The sequence below is a fragment of the Oncorhynchus mykiss genome, chromosome 20 (genome assembly GCF_013265735.2).
Source record: "Oncorhynchus mykiss isolate Arlee chromosome 20, USDA_OmykA_1.1, whole genome shotgun sequence".
Classification (NCBI taxonomy): domain Eukaryota; kingdom Metazoa; phylum Chordata; class Actinopteri; order Salmoniformes; family Salmonidae; genus Oncorhynchus; species Oncorhynchus mykiss.
In genome coordinates, this window is record NC_048584.1 from 33159941 (window position 1) to 33176619 (window position 16679).

The 16679-nt window shown below is 46.0% G+C and overlaps 1 protein-coding gene across 1 annotated transcript; it reads right to left on the minus strand.

The window, feature by feature from the left end:
- Positions 1-3754: 3754 nt before the first annotated feature.
- Positions 3755-15065, minus strand: st3gal7 (ST3 beta-galactoside alpha-2,3-sialyltransferase 7). Its single transcript, XM_036956207.1, has 8 exons — positions 14826-15065; positions 14102-14253; positions 13802-13922; positions 11020-11378; positions 8887-9073; positions 5755-5895; positions 4374-4523; positions 3755-4187 (listed from the first exon to the last, which is right to left on the minus strand). The coding sequence occupies exons 2-8, from the start codon at positions 14245-14247 to the stop codon at positions 4101-4103; spliced, it is 1191 nt and encodes a 396-aa protein (XP_036812102.1). The 5' UTR covers positions 14248-14253; positions 14826-15065; the 3' UTR covers positions 3755-4100.
- Positions 15066-16679: the final 1614 nt, after the last annotated feature.

Sequence of the window (16679 nt, forward strand, 5' to 3'; positions counted from 1 at the left end):
GTAAGGTACTACAACATGTTGAGGTAGGGGCAGGTTGTGTAAGGTACTGTACTACAACGTGTTGAGGTTGGGGCAGGTTGTGTAAGGTACTACAACGTGTTGAGGTAGGTGCAGGTTGTGCAAGGTACTACAACGTGTTGAGGTTGGGGCAGGTTGTGTAAGGTACTACAACATGTTGAGGTAGGGGCAGGTTGTGGAAGGTACTGTACTACAACGTGTTGAGGTTGGGGCAGGTTGTGGAAGGTACTACAACGTGTTGAGGTTGGGGCAGGTTGTGTAAGGTACTACAACGTGTTGAGGTAGGGGCAGGTTGTGTAAGGTACTACAACGTGTTGAGGTAGGGGCAGGTTGTGGAAGGTACTACAACGTGTTGAGGTAGGGGCAGGTTGTGTAAGGTACTACAACGTGTTGAGGTTGGGGCAGGTTGTGGAAGGTACTACAACGTGTTGAGGTTGGGGCAGGTTGTGTAAGGTACTACAATGTGTTGAGGTTGGGGCAGGTTGTGGAAGGTACTACAACGTGTTGAGGTAGGGGCAGGTTGTGTAAGGTACTACAACGTGTTGAGGTTGGGGCAGGTTGTGTAAGGTACTACAACGTGTTGAGGTTGGGGCAGGTTGTGGAAGGTACTACAACGTGTTGAGGTTGGGGCAGGTTGTGGAAGGTACTACAACGTGTTGAGGTAGGGGCAGGTTGTGGAAGGTACTACAACGTGTTGAGGTAGGGGCAGGTTGTGGAAGGTACTACAACGTGTTGAGGTAGGGGCAGGTTGTGTAAGGTACTACAACGTGTTGAGGTTGGGGCAGGTTGTGTAAGGTACTACAACGTGTTGAGGTAGGGGCAGGTTGTGGAAGGTACTACAACGTGTTGAGGTTGGGGCAGGTTGTGTAAGGTACTGTACTACAACGTGTTGAGGTAGGGGCAGGTTGTGTAAGGTACTGTACTACAACGTGTTGAGGTTGGGGCAGGTTGTGGAAGGTACTACAACGTGTTGAGGTTGGGGCAGGTTGTGTAAGGTACTACAACGTGTTGAGGTAGGGGCAGGTTGTGGAAGGTACTACAACGTGTTGAGGTTGGGGCAGGTTGTGTAAGGTACTACAACGTGTTGAGGTTGGGGCAGGTTGTGGAAGGTACTACAACGTGTTGAGGTAGGGGCAGGTTGTGGAAGGTACTACAACGTGTTGAGGTTGGGGCAGGTTGTGTAATGTACTACAACGTGTTGAGGTAGGGGCAGGTTGTGGAAGGTACTGTACTACAACGTGTTGAGGTAGGGGCAGGTTGTGGAAGGTACTACAACGTGTTGAGGTAGGGGCAGGTTGTGGAAGGTACTACAACGTGTTGAGGTAGGGGCAGGTTGTGGAAGGTACTGTACTACAACGTGTTGAGGTTGGGGCAGGTTGTGGAAGGTACTACAACGTGTTGAGGTAGGGGCAGGTTGTGGAAGGTACTGTACTACAACGTGTTGAGGTTGGGGCAGGTTGTGGAAGGTACTACAACGTGTTGAGGTAGGGGCAGGTTGTGTAAGGTACTACAACGTGTTGTGGTAGGGGCAGGTTGTGTAAGGTACTACAACGTGTTGAGGTAGGGGCAGGTTGTGTAAGGTACTACAACGTGTTGAGGTAGGGGCAGGTTGTGTAAGGTACTACAACGTGTTGAGGTAGGGGCAGGTTGTGTAAGGTACTACAACGTGTTGAGGTTGGGGCAGGTTGTGTAAGGTACTACAACGTGTTGAGGTAGGGGCAGGTTGTGGAAGGTACTACAACGTGTTGAGGTTGGGGCAGGTTGTGTAAGGTACTACAACATGTTGAGGTAGGGGCAGGTTGTGTAAGGTACTGTACTACAACGTGTTGAGGTTGGGGCAGGTTGTGTAAGGTACTACAACGTGTTGAGGTAGGTGCAGGTTGTGCAAGGTACTACAACGTGTTGAGGTTGGGGCAGGTTGTGTAAGGTACTACAACATGTTGAGGTAGGGGCAGGTTGTGGAAGGTACTGTACTACAACGTGTTGAGGTTGGGGCAGGTTGTGGAAGGTACTACAACGTGTTGAGGTTGGGGCAGGTTGTGTAAGGTACTACAACGTGTTGAGGTAGGGGCAGGTTGTGGAAGGTACTACAACGTGTTGAGGTAGGGGCAGGTTGTGGAAGGTACTACAACGTGTTGAGGTAGGGGCAGGTTGTGTAAGGTACTACAACGTGTTGAGGTTGGGGCAGGTTGTGGAAGGTACTACAACGTGTTGAGGTTGGGGCAGGTTGTGTAAGGTACTACAATGTGTTGAGGTTGGGGCAGGTTGTGGAAGGTACTACAACGTGTTGAGGTAGGGGCAGGTTGTGTAAGGTACTACAACGTGTTGAGGTTGGGGCAGGTTGTGTAAGGTACTACAACGTGTTGAGGTTGGGGCAGGTTGTGGAAGGTACTACAACGTGTTGAGGTTGGGGCAGGTTGTGGAAGGTACTACAACGTGTTGAGGTAGGGGCAGGTTGTGGAAGGTACTACAACGTGTTGAGGTAGGGGCAGGTTGTGGAAGGTACTACAACGTGTTGAGGTAGGGGCAGGTTGTGTAAGGTACTACAACGTGTTGAGGTTGGGGCAGGTTGTGTAAGGTACTACAACGTGTTGAGGTAGGGGCAGGTTGTGTAAGGTACTGTACTACAACGTGTTGAGGTTGGGGCAGGTTGTGGAAGGTACTACAACGTGTTGAGGTTGGGGCAGGTTGTGTAAGGTACTACAACGTGTTGAGGTAGGGGCAGGTTGTGGAAGGTACTACAACGTGTTGAGGTTGGGGCAGGTTGTGTAAGGTACTACAACGTGTTGAGGTTGGGGCAGGTTGTGTAAGGTACTACAACGTGTTGAGGTAGGGGCAGGTTGTGGAAGGTACTACAACGTGTTGAGGTTGGGGCAGGTTGTGTAATGTACTACAACGTGTTGAGGTAGGGGCAGGTTGTGGAAGGTACTGTACTACAACGTGTTGAGGTAGGGGCAGGTTGTGGAAGGTACTACAACGTGTTGAGGTAGGGGCAGGTTGTGGAAGGTACTACAACGTGTTGAGGTAGGGGCAGGTTGTGGAAGGTACTGTACTACAACGTGTTGAGGTTGGGGCAGGTTGTGGAAGGTACTACAACGTGTTGAGGTAGGGGCAGGTTGTGGAAGGTACTGTACTACAACGTGTTGAGGTTGGGGCAGGTTGTGGAAGGTACTACAACGTGTTGAGGTAGGGGCAGGTTGTGTAAGGTACTACAACGTGTTGAGGTTGGGGCAGGTTGTGTAAGGTACTACAACGTGTTGAGGTTGGGGCAGGTTGTGGAAGGTACTACAACGTGTTGAGGTTGGGGCAGGTTGTGGTAAGTCGTGCAGAGGTGGTCAATCTTTTGTTCTTAAAGGCCCAGTGTAGTCAAAATTCTGTTTTCCCAGGGTTTTGTATCATTTTGCTGATTAATCTAACACTGTAAAAGTGTACAAATGAGTTCATTGTTATTTCCTGATAGTTGTTGGTTGAAAATACAATCTATACATGACCTTCTAATGAGCAGGTTTGCACGGGAGGGTGTTTCTGCTTTCCATGGTGGCGTCCCCATGCAGTAAATTATTTAATAGACCAATAACAAAGAGAGTTCCAAACCTCTTCCAATAACAGATAGTTTTCAGTTTTCCCTCCCCACTCAGACCACTCCCAGACAGTCCTAGCTAAATTCTTACTTGAGAAATATTTTTTGGCACATTTGTATTTAAATCTATCACAGTAAGGTACTTAACTGTTACCCAGAAATGATTTGATATCGATATACAAACGGCTGCTTTGGGCATTTAATATATAATAATTACATATGACATTTAGCAGACACCTTTATCCAAAGCGACTTACAGTAATGGGTGCATACATTTTTATAGTGCATAATATAGTATATAATAATAGTACATATTTCAACTAAGCCTTGATTGGTTGAATCATCATGCTAGGAAAAGGAACCAGGGGTTGTTAAGAAAGGTCGCTGGTTCGAATCCCCGAGCCGGCAAGGTGGAAAAATCTGCCGTTCTGTCCTTGAGCAAGGCAGTTAACCTCCAACCACAACTGGTAGAACAGGGTCCATCCCTGGTACTGTCTCTTTGTCACAGCGCCCCTGTGAGGTCAGTCAAGACTCCTGCAGCCACTAGCTCTCTGAGGAAGAGCTTCTCAGCGTTCACATCATGTACTACCTGGACAAAGACAATCAATACAGGAAGATACTTAAGAGACTTTCATTTGAAAAATATTTATAATTCAAAAGTGCTTCTCTGACCTGGACCTTACGAGTAGCACAAGCTAACAAATGTTTTGATGGGAGCAGCAAACAATCAGTGTTTGTCATTCTCTCTCCACTGCTCTTATATACTGTAGTGTACCTGGGCCTTGATGGCGTCCATACTTAGACTCTCATAGTAGTGTAGTCTGGCACCGGGATGCTGCAGGTCATAACCAAACCCTGCCAGGCTCACCTCATCACACAGCTGTAGGGCCATCACCACCGCACTGGCACCTAACGTAGGAACTAACTGGAGAGAAGAGAGGATGGTAATTAAGTGTTTATTAAGGCTAACTCGTGTTCAGACTACATCAATCTAACAAGAAACACTTCCACCCAAATGTTAAAGCAAACCATGTGGAGAGAGCCATTCAATGATTGCAACATTCATCCATTGGGTATGCATTTATACTGTACATGTACATGAAACTGACAAAATAAAGGAAACACCAACATAGTGTCTTAGTAGGGCATTGTGCCACCACAAGCCATAACAGCTTCAATGCACCTGGGCATACATTCTACAAGTGTCTGGAACTCTTTTGGAGGGATAAGACACAGAAATTCGTTCATTTGTTGATGGTGGTGGAAAACACTGTCTATGGTGCCGCTGCAGAATCTCCCATAAGTGTTCAGTTGGGTTGAGATCTGATGACTAAGATGGCCATGGCATATGGTTTACATCGTTTTCATGCTCATCAAACCATTCATTGTCATCTTATAGGGGCATAGCCATGGTAGCCAAAATAATGGAAAAAAACAATGGCCTGCACAGCGTTTTTATACATGACCCTAAGCATGATGGGATGCTAATTGCTTATTTAACTCAGGAACCACACCTGTGTGGAAGCACCTGCTTTCAATATACTTTGTATCCCTCATTTACTCAGGTGTTTCCATTATTTTGGCAGTTACCTGTATGTCCTTTAAAATGATTCTGTTGCTGTGTGTATCAGTAGTAGTAACCTTCCTCTGTTGCTGTGTGTATCAGTAGTAGTAACCTTCCTCTGTTGCTGTGTGTATCAGTAGTAGTAACCTTCCTCTGTTGCTGTGTGTATCAGTAGTAGTAACCTTCCTCTGTTGCTGTGTGTATCAGTAGTAGTAACCTTCCTCTGTTGCTGTGTGTATCAGTAGTAGTAACCTTCCTCTGTTGCTGTGTGTATCAGTAGTAGTAACCTTCTCTGTTGCTGTGTGTATCAGTAGTAGTAACCTTCCTCTGTTGCTGTGTGTATCAGTAGTAGTAACCTTCCTCTGTTGCTGTGTGTATCAGTACTAACCTTCCTCTGTTGCTGTGTTTATCAGTAGTAGTAACCTTCCTCTGTTGCTGTGTGTATCAGTAGTAGTAACCTTCCTCTGTTGCTGTGTGTATCAGTAGTAGTAACCTTCCTCTGTTGCTGTGTGTATCAGTACTAACCTTCCTCTGTTGCTGTGTTTATCAGTAGTAGTAACCTTCCTCTGTTGCTGTGTGTATCAGTACTAACCTTCCTCTGTTGCTGTGTGTATCTCTGCAGTGCTATGCCTGTCTTGTGCATGATCTCTGGGTTGAGTATCTGGATGTTCTCCGGCTTCAGAGGAATGTTCTCCACTATGTCTCTCCAGAACCACAGCTTGGACCACCAGCTCTAGACAACACAACCACAGGAAGCAGAACCAGTTCAGAAACAGCTCTAGAACACAAACAGACAGGTTTGGGGAGTAATCAGTTGCATGTAATCTGATTAGAAAAAAACTAACTGTAATTAGTTACGTTATATGCAAAAATATTGTCACAATCGTTATAATGATTGGACCAAGTTGCAGCGTGGTACGTCTACATATTCATTTAATAAATGAAGACCAAACAAAAACAACTACCAAACGAAACTTGAAGCTACTGCTGTGCACACAGGCAACTAACTGTAAGATCCCACAAATACCAAATGAGGAAATGGCTACCCAATCAGAGACAACGATAAACAGCTGCCTCTGATTGGGAACCATATCAGGCCACCATAGAAATACAAATTCAACTAGATGACACGTCCAAGTCACTACTATCACGCCCCAACCAACAGAGAGAATAAACAGCTTACTATGATCAGGGCGTTACAGTACCCCCCCCCCCCCCCCCCCCCCCCCCAAAGGTGCAGACTCTGACTGCAAAACCTGACTCAATAGGGGAGGGTCCGGGTGGGCATCTATGATGAATGACACAGGGCGTCGGCGGCGGCTCCGGTGCGGGGCAAAGTACCCACTCCGCTCGCAGATACGTCTTCCACCATGGCGGCTCTGGTGCAGAGATCATCGCCCGAGGCTCCGGACCGTAGATCGTCGTAGGAGGCTCTGGACTGAGAACCCCTGCTGAAGGCTCTGGACTGAGAACCCCTGCTGAAGGCTCTGCACCGCCGACCGTCGCTTTAGGCTCTGGACCGCCAACCTTCGCTGGTGGTTCCGGACTGTGGACCGTCGTTGGAGGTTCCGGACTGTGGACCGTCGTTGGAGGTTCCGGACTGGAAACTGTCGCCGGAAGCTCTGGACTGGAAACTGTCGCCGGAAGTTCTGGACTGGAAACTGTCGCCGGAAGCTCTGGACTGTGGAGGCGCACTGGAGGCCTGATGCGTGGTGCCGGCACAAGAGGTACCGGGCTGGTGACACGTACCTCAGGGCAAGTGTCGGGAGGAAGCACAGGACGTACTGGACTGTGGAGGCGCACTGGAGGCCTGATGCACAGGACCGGTACAGGTGGCACCGGGCTGGTGACACGCACCTCAGGGCGAGTGCGAGGAGCAGGAACAGGACACACCTGACTGGGAAAGCGCACTTGAGGGAGAGTGCGAGGAGTTGGCACGGGACGCACTGTGTTAGAAAGGTACACTGGAGACCTGGTGTGTATAGCCGGCATCAATTGTTTCGGAACTTTAACACATGTTGCAGGACAAGTACGGGGAGCTGACTCAGGTGGCACCAAACTGACAACACGTTCCTTTATTCCAAATCTGTGCATCCGCCACCAACTCAACAACTCTCCCATTTCTCTCTCCTCCGAATACTCCTTCTTCTCCCAGACTGGCTCTGGTTCACCCCCCCCCCCCCCCAAATTTGTGGCCTACCTCCCCGACTTAACTCCTCGTATCGTCGCCGTTCCTCTCTCGCTGCCTCCATCTGCTCCCTTGGACGGCGATACTCTCCGGCCTTCGTCCAGGGTCCTTCTCCATCAGGATGTCCTCCCATGTCCACTCCTCCTGGCCACGCTGCTTGGTCCTTTTTTGGTGGGATCTTCTGTCACGATCGTTATAATGATTGGACCAAGGTACAGTGTGGTAGGCGTACATATTCCTTTAATAAATTAACACCGAACAAAAACAACAAACTACCAAACGAAACATGAAGCTACTGGATTGCACAAAGGCAACTAACTGTAGACAAGATCCCACAAATACCATATGAGGAAATGGCTACCTAAATATGATCCCCAATCAGAGACAACGATAAACAGCTGCCTCTGATTGGGAACCATATCAGGCCACCATAGAATTACAAATTCCCCTAGATGACCCACGCAAGTCACTATCACGCCCCAACCAACACAGAGAATAAACAGCTTACTATGGTCAGGGCATTACAAATATTGTAATCTGATTACAGATACTTTTGAAAAACTAGGTTATTACTTCTTGGATTACTTTTAAATTCAGAAAGGATGTTTATGAAAATTGAGTGCAAAGTGCAAATAGGATAATTTTGGTCATAAAGTCAGTCTCGTCTAAAACGGAGTTTAGAGTCTGAATGTGTCACAACGAGAAAATGAAGGTTAGTTTACAATTATGTCAAAAATTCATACCCCCGTTTGCCTATTAACACGTGGAGGCACCGTGTTTTCTGGGAAAAGACTGGGCTAGTTCGCTTTGCCCTGGTGGTAACCTAGTTGGCGGAAAATAAAGAAAACAAATAACGGGAGAGGAAGATTTGATCCCTGCTAGCTAACGTTAGCTAACGTTAGCTAGCTAGCTCATAATCAAGCAAACCTGACATGTTTGATGCATTTCGCCAGCTTTCTTTCAATAATGTTTAAACTCAAACTGGCTAGCTACTGTCCTTGTAGGTTTTGATTGAATGGCAAAGACAGACCCATGAAACACCCACATCAAACCACACCCCCAACACAACTCTCGTTTGCCTTCGCTCATGGCCGCTAGCATTTCTTAATGGACATTGATGAAAAACAAGGCCAAATCAGGAAGTGCAATTGACCTTTAAGTTTATTCCACCTGAGTGAATCTGACAACAAGTCAGAGACCACTATGACAGCATACCAAATGCAGTAACTGAAAGTGCAGATTATGTTAGGGTAATCCAAAAGTTACGTGACTGATAGAAATCTTGGACAGGTAAGTAGTAATGTAACGTAAAGTAAGCTACCCAAGCCTGTCCATGGACAGCAGAACGTATAGAAGCTACTTTAGAAGTCCTTTTCTGTCTGCAAATCTGCACTAAAATTCCTCAAGCCACTGTGTCTCTGACAGGGAAACAAACAGGTAAACAGGGAAACAAACAGGTAAACAGGGAAACAAACAGGTAAACAGGGAAACAAACAGGTAAACAGGGAAACAAACAGGTAGTAAACACTTTCCCACCAGAGGCTGCTTGGTGATGACAGAGGTGAGCCAGTCCAGGTCCAGGCACTTGTAGACCACCAGGGTAACCAGGGAGGTGTGTCTGTACTCGCTGGGGGAAAGGGGAGCTCCCTCTGGGTACATCAAACGGACAGTGGTCCTGGAGCCTGCGTCCCTCTCAAACCCTGACACTGGGGCATTGTTCATCCTGAGAGGACAAAGAAGAGTGTGAAGGGGAAGGAGAAAGAGGAGGGGAAGGAGGCGAGAGAGGAGAAGATGGATACCACAGCTTCAGAAAATACAAATCTAATCCAGTATATCCCCTTAGTGACCAGGAGTGGTAGAGGTTAGTTTGGTTCCTGAGATGTATTTATTTTAGCAGTCTGGAAAACTAAAGACGGGATTGGTTATAATATCAGAAACAGATTGTCACTTAGGAGGTACAGTAAGGGGGCATGGAAAATATTATCTGATTTTAAAAGATTGTGCTTCTTTTACAATTACAGTGCCTTGCGAAAGTATTCGGCCCCCTTGAACTTTGCGACCTTTTGCCACATTTCAGGCTTCAAACATAAAGATATAAAACTGTATTTTTTTGTGAAGAATCAACAACAAGTGGGACACAATCATGAAGTTGAACGACATTTATTGGATATTTCAAACTTTTTTAACAAATCAAAAACTGAAAAATTGGGCGTGCAAAATTATTCAGCCCCCTTAAGTTAATACTTTGTAGCACCACCTTTTGCTGTGATTACAGCTGTAAGTCGCTTGGGGTATGTGTCTATCAGTTTTGCACATCGAGAGACTGAAATTTTTTCCCATTCCTCCTTGCAAAACAGCTCGAGCTCAGTGAGGTTGGATGGAGAGCATTTGTGAACAGCAGTTTTCAGTTCTTTCCACAGATTCTCGATTGGATTCAGGTCTGGACTTTGACTTGGCCATTCTAACACCAGGATATGTTTATTTTTGAACCATTCCATTGTAGATTTTGCTTTATGTTTTGGATCATTGTCTTGTTGGAAGACAAATCTCCGTCCCAGTCTCAGGTCTTTTGCAGACTCCATCAGGTTTTCTTCCAGAATGGTCCTGTATTTGGCTCCATCCATCTTCCCATCAATTTTAACCATCTTCCCTGTCCCTGCTGAAGAAAAGCAGACCCAAACCATGATGCTGCCACCCCCATGTTTGACAGTGGGGATGGTGTGTTCAGCTGTGTTGCTTTTACGCCAAACATAACGTTTTGCATTGTTGCCAAAAAGTTCAATTTTGGTTTCATCTGACCAGAGCACCTTCTTCCACATGTTTGGTGTGTCTCCCAGGTGGCTTGTGGCAAACTTTAAACAACACTTTTTATGGATATCTTTAAGAAATGGCTTTCTTCTTGCCACTCTTCCATAAAGGCCAGATTTGTGCAATATACGACTGATTGTTGTCCTATGGACAGAGTCTCCCACCTCAGCTGTAGATCTCTGCAGTTCATCCAGTGATCATGGGCCTCTTGGCTGCATCTCTGATCAGTCTTCTCCTTGTATGAGCTGAAAGTTTAGAGGGACGGCCAGGTCTTGGTAGATTTGCAGTGGTCTGATACTCCTTCCATTTCAATATTATCGCTTGCACAGTGCTCCTTGGGATGTTTAAAGCTTGGGAAATATTTTTGTATCCGAATCCGGCTTTAAACTTCTTCACAACAGTATTTCGGACCTGCCTGGTGTGTTCCTTGTTCTTCATGATGCTCTCTGCGCTTTTAACGGACCTCTGAGACTATCACAGTGCAGGTGCATTTATACGGAGACTTGATTACACACAGGTGGATTGTATTTATCATCATTAGTCATTTAGGTCAACATTGGAATATTCAGAGATCCTCACTGAACTTCTGGAGAGAGTTTGCTGCACTGAAAGTAAAGGGGCTGAATAATTTTGCACGCCCAATTTTTCAGTTTTTGATTTGTTAAAAAAGTTTGAAATATCCAATAAATGTCGTTCCACTTCATGATTGTGTCCCACTTGTTGTTGATTCTTCACAAAAAAATACAGTTTTATATCTTTATGTTTGAAGCCTGAAATGTGGCAAAAGGTCGCAAAGTTCAAGGGGGCCGAATACTTTCGCAAGGCACTGTACATTGATTGTATGTTTGATTGGTCATTCACCTGATGATGACATCATACTGGTCAATATGGGATCCCAGGTGGCTGCCATGTAGCACCCCTCCACTGCCCACCACCACACACCTCCTACAGCCCCCACCCCTACCTCTCCCCCCCAGGGATGGGGGCAGGCCTGGATGAGTTAGAGAGGCCAGGGCCCTAGCCACCCTCTCGTCACAGCCCTGGAGGCCCAGGGGAGGAGCCAAGTCCCAGGGAATAGGCCTGTCTGCTGCAATCCCCGACTGGAGGAACACAGGGATGTTCTGAAGGTCTGAGGAGGAGTCCAGGGAGAGGAGACGAGACACACACCAGCCCGGATGGCAGGGCTGCACAAGCAGGGAGGCAGAGCGGTTTAGTAATACCTGGAGGAGAGAGGAGAGGTGAGAGGGGAGAGGGACGGGAGTTTAGTAAGACCTGGAGGAGAGAGGAGAGGTGAGAGGGGAGAGGGGAGAGGGGAGAGGGACGGTGAGTTTAGTATGACCTGGAGGAGAGGGGAGAGGGGAGAGGGGAGAGGGGAGAGGGACGGTGAGTTTAGTATGACCTGGAGGAGAGAGGAGAGGTGAGAGGGAAGAGGGGAGAGGGACGGTGAGTTTAGTATGACCTGGAGGAGAGAGGAGAGGTGAGAGGGAAGAGGGGAGAGGGACGGTGAGTTTAGTATGACCTGGAGGAGAGAGGAGAGGGGAGAGGGGAGAGGGGAGAGGGACGGTGAGTTTAGTATGACCTGGAGGAGAGAGGAGAGGTGAGAGGGAAGAGGGGAGAGGGGAGAGGGACGGTGAGTTTAGTATGACCTGGAGGAGAGAGGAGAGGTGAGAGGGAAGAGGGGAGAGGGACGGTGAGTTTAGTATGACCTGGAGGAGAGAGGAGAGGTGAGAGGGGAGAGGGGAGAGGGTCCGGGAGTTTAGTATGACCTGGAGGAGAGGGGAGAGGGGAGAAGGGAGAGGGACAGGGAGTTTAGTATGACCTGAAAGAGAGGGGAGAGGGGAGAGAGTCAGGGAATTTAGTAAGACGTGTAGGAGAGAGGAGAGGGGAGAGGGAGTGGGAGTTCAATAAGTCCTACAGCACAGACTAGAGTAAGAGAAATCAGTTCATCACAAGAAAGAAGTTTAATACACATAACACGCACCCAAATATATAGTTGAAGTCGGAAGTTTACATACACTTAGGTTGGAGTCATTAAAACTCGTTTTTCAACCACTCCACAAATTTCTTGTTAACAAACTATAGTTTTGGCAAGTCGGTTAGGACATCTACTTTATGCATGACACAAGTAATTCTTCCAACAATTGTTTAGAGAAAGATTATTTCACTTATAATTCACTTAATCCCAATTCCAGTGGGTCAGAAGTTTACATACACTAAGTGACTGTGCCTTTAAACAGCTTGGAAAATTCCAGAAAATTATGTCATGGCATTAGAAGCTTCTGATAGGCTAATTGACATCATTTGAGTCAATTGGAGGTGTACCTGTATTTCAAGGCCTACCTTCAAACTCAGTGCCTCTTTGACATCATGGGAAAATCAAAAGAAATCAGCCAAAACAACTGTAGACCTCCACAAGTCTGGTTTATCCTTGGGAACAATTTCCAAATGCCTGAAGGTACCACGTTAATCTGTACAAACAATAGTACACAAGTATAAACAGCATGGAAACACACAGCCGTCATACAGCTCAGGAAGGAGACGCATTTTGTCTCTTAGAGATGAACGTACTTTGGTGCAAAAAGTGAAAATCAATCCCAGAACAACAGCAAAGGACCTTGTGAAGATGCTGGAGGAAACAGGTACAAAAGTATCTATATCCACAGTAAAACAAGTCCTATATCGACATAACCTAAAAGGCCACTCAGCAAGGAAGAAGCCACTGCTCCACAACCGCCATAAAAAAGCCAGACTACGGTTTGCAACTGCACATGGGGACAAAGATCATACTTTTTGGAGAAATGTTCTCTGGTCTGATGAAACAAAAATAGAACTGTGTGACCATAATAGCCATCGTTATGTTTGGAGGAAAAAGGGGGAGGCATGCAAGCCGAAGAACACCATCCCATCCGGGAAGCAAGGGAGTGGCAGCATCATGTTGTGTGGGTGCTGCAGGAGGAACTGGTGCACTTCACAAAATAGATGGCATCATGAGGACGGAAAATTATGTGGACATATTGAAGCAACATCTCAAGACATCAGTCAGGAAGATAAAGCTTGGTTGCAAATGGGTCTTCCAAATAGACAATGACCCCAAGCATACTTCCAAATTTATGGCAAAAAAATTTAAGGACTTAAGGACAACAAAGTCAAGGTATTGGAGTGACCATCACAAAGTCCTGACCTCAATACTATAGAAAATAGGCAGAACTGAAAAAGCATGTGCGTGCAAGGAGGCCTACAAACCTGACTCAGTTACAGCAGCTCTGTGAGGAGAAATGGACCAAAATTCCCCAACTTATTGTGGGAAGCTTGTGGAAGGCTACCCAAACATTTGTCCCACATTAAGCAATTTAATGGCAATGCTACCGAATACTAATTTGAGTGTATGTAAACTTCTGACCCACTGGGAATGTGATGAAAGAAATAAAAGCTGCAATAAATCACTCTCTCTACTATAATTCTGACATTTCACATTCTAAAAATAAAGTGTTGATCCTAAATGACCTAAAACAGGGAATTTTTACTAGGACTAAATGTCAGGAATGGTGACAAACTGAGTTAAAATTAATTTGGCTAAGGTGTATGTAAACGTCCAACTTCAACTGTATTCATGTATTCATGTGCTTTTGTGTGTGTTCAGTACCATGTCAGTGTGTTGGTTGTCGTTAGCCCCTGACAGAGGGTCTGAAGGTATAAGAGCAGGGACCAGGATAGCAGAGTAGCATCCCACCAGCAGTACTAGACTCAAGGCTAGGTTGTTAGTCCTGGAATAGAAAGGATATACGTGAATGACACACACACACACACACACACACACACACACACACACACACACACACACACACACACACACACACACACACACACACACACACACACACACACACACACACACACACACACACACACACACACACACACACACACACACACAGAGCCATACCTGCTGAGTAGCATCTCCCTGGTGTCAGGTGTAGGTCTCCTGTGTGTAACTGTAACAGCTGTTATCTCAGTGAAGTCAGCATCAGGCACCGGAGGAGAGCTGTAGTCATCTGGATCCTCCACACTAAGGTGTTTCAGAGTCACCATGCTAACCTGGGGTCAGACCAGGGAAAGGTAGGATCACGATTGTGGTTGTGGCTAGGGTTAGGGTTCAGCCAGATTGTGGCCATTCAGCAGGGGAGGCAGGTAGCCTTGAGGTTAAAGCGTTGGGCCAGTAACCGCAAGTTTTTGGTTCGAGTCCTGGTGCTGACATTGTGAAAAAAGCTGTTGCTGTGCTCTTGTCACCAACTGCTCCAGGGCTGCTGGACGATGATGTTTCTGTCTGTGTCCCCATTCCCAGCGGGTGTCTCAGTGAGAGTTGGGCTATTCAATACATGCATTTCCATTACAGTGCAAAAATAAACACCCTTCAAATTATTATAGGGTTAGTGTCACACCAGGAAAGGTTAGGGATGAGATCCTATTTTTCTGTGCTTGTCCTGAAATCCATTAAAACTGTCCCCACCAAGACATTGACAATATTTACTGAAGGGTGCTGTTGCTAGCTAACTCCACACAGCCACTAGTAAACTCAACAACGACATATCTCAGTGACAAACTTGTCTAAATTAAGGTTGAACAATTCAAAATATTTCATATAAGAAAAACTAAGCAAAAATACCTACCTAAAGACTAGGGGCTCAGAGATGTTAGAGAAAGTCTGTAGACAGCAGTCGTCTGTGGTGTTCTTCTTCTGTCCTCCATGCTCTGGGGACGAACAAGAAGGCAAATTACTATAATCAGCTAAAATGGCTGCCACACTAAACTGAAGATGTCCCTAACCGCTGATCTAAGGTCAGTTTTGCGTTTGTACTACTTGTGGTAAACGTTTAGATTAAGGTGAGGGTGAGCTGATTCTACATCTGTGTCAGAGAGCGTGTAATGCTGTTTATGCACCAGTGAACTCTGCCTCCTCCTTCCTAACTGAAAATTAATAATTGACCTACTGTTACACAGTAAGACGGTCAGGCTCACAGGAACAACAGCCAGTGTGTGTTGGAAAATTGAGGATGTGCACCTGTGTGTGTGTGTGTGTGTGTGTGTGTGTGTGTGTGTGTGTGTGTGTGTGTGTGTGTGTGTGTGTGTGTGTGTGTGTGTGTGTGTGTGTGTGTGTGTGTGTGTGTGTGTGTGTGTGTGTGTTTGTGTGTGTGTGTGTATGCTAACGTACACTACCGTTCAAACGTTTGGGGTCACTTAGAAATGTCCTTGTTTTTTAAAGAAAAGCACATTTTTTGTCTGTTAAAATAACATAAAATTGCTCAGAAATACAGTGTAGACATTATTAATGTTGTAAATTACTAGTGTATCTAGAAACGGCTGATTTTTTATGGAATATCTACAGAGGCCCATTATCAGCAACCATCACTCCTGTGTTCCAATGGCACGTTGTGTTAGCTTATCATTTTAAAAGACAAATTGATCATTAGAAAAAACTTTTGCAATAATGTTAGCACAGCTGAAAACTGTTGTTCTAAATAAAGAAGCAATAAAACTGGCCTTCTTTAGACTAGTTGAGTATCTAGCTTCATTAAATAGTACCCACAAAACACCAGTCTCAACGTCAACAGTGAAGAGGCGACTCCGGGATGCTGACCTTCTAGGCAGAGTTCCTCTGTCCAGTGTCTGTGTTCTTCTGCCCATCTTAATCATCTCTTTTTTTGGCCAGTCTGAGATATGGCTTTTTCTTTGCAACTCTGCCTAGAAGGCCAGCATCCCGGAGTCGCCTCTTCACTGTTGACGTTGAGACTGGTGTTTTGCAGGTACTATTTAATGAAGCTGCCAGTTGAGGATTTGTGAGGCATCTGTTTCTCAAACTAGACAGTGTAATGTACTTGTCCTCTTGCTCAGTTGTGCACCGGGACCTCCCACTCCTCTTTCTATTCTGGTTAGGGCCCGTTTGCGCTGTGCTTTTCTTTAAAAAACAAGGACATTTGTAAGTGACCCCAAACTTTTGAATGGTAGTGTATGCAGAGAAATACGGGACCATCTGTACAAATGTAATAACTTTAGTGTATGCCTTTTTACATTGATCTGTCTGAGCACTCATATTGAGGCTTGTTCTGTGCACTGCTCTCGGTCCAAGTGTTCTGGTGATGTCTCACACACACACAGCCTAAGTAATAACTATATTTATTTACTGCTCTCTAATGTCCTCTTAACCTGAGATTTATATCAATCACCATGACTCATCCTGCTGGATCACACATTTATTACAGCTCAGATAAGTAGCATGCTCTGGTGGTGGGCTGCTCAGTATGTTAGCCTGACCTTTGCTATCAACTGCTTTTCAATCGTGTGCATGTGAAAGGGTGGTGTGCTGTGTGTGTGTGTGTGTGTGTGTGTGTGTGTGTGTGTGTGTGTGTGTGTGTGTGTGTGTGTGTGTGTGTGTGTGTGTGTGTGTTTGTGTGTGTGTGTGTGTGTGTGTGTGTGTGTGTGTGTGTGTGTGTGTGTGTGTGTGTGTGTGTGTGTGTGTGTGTGTG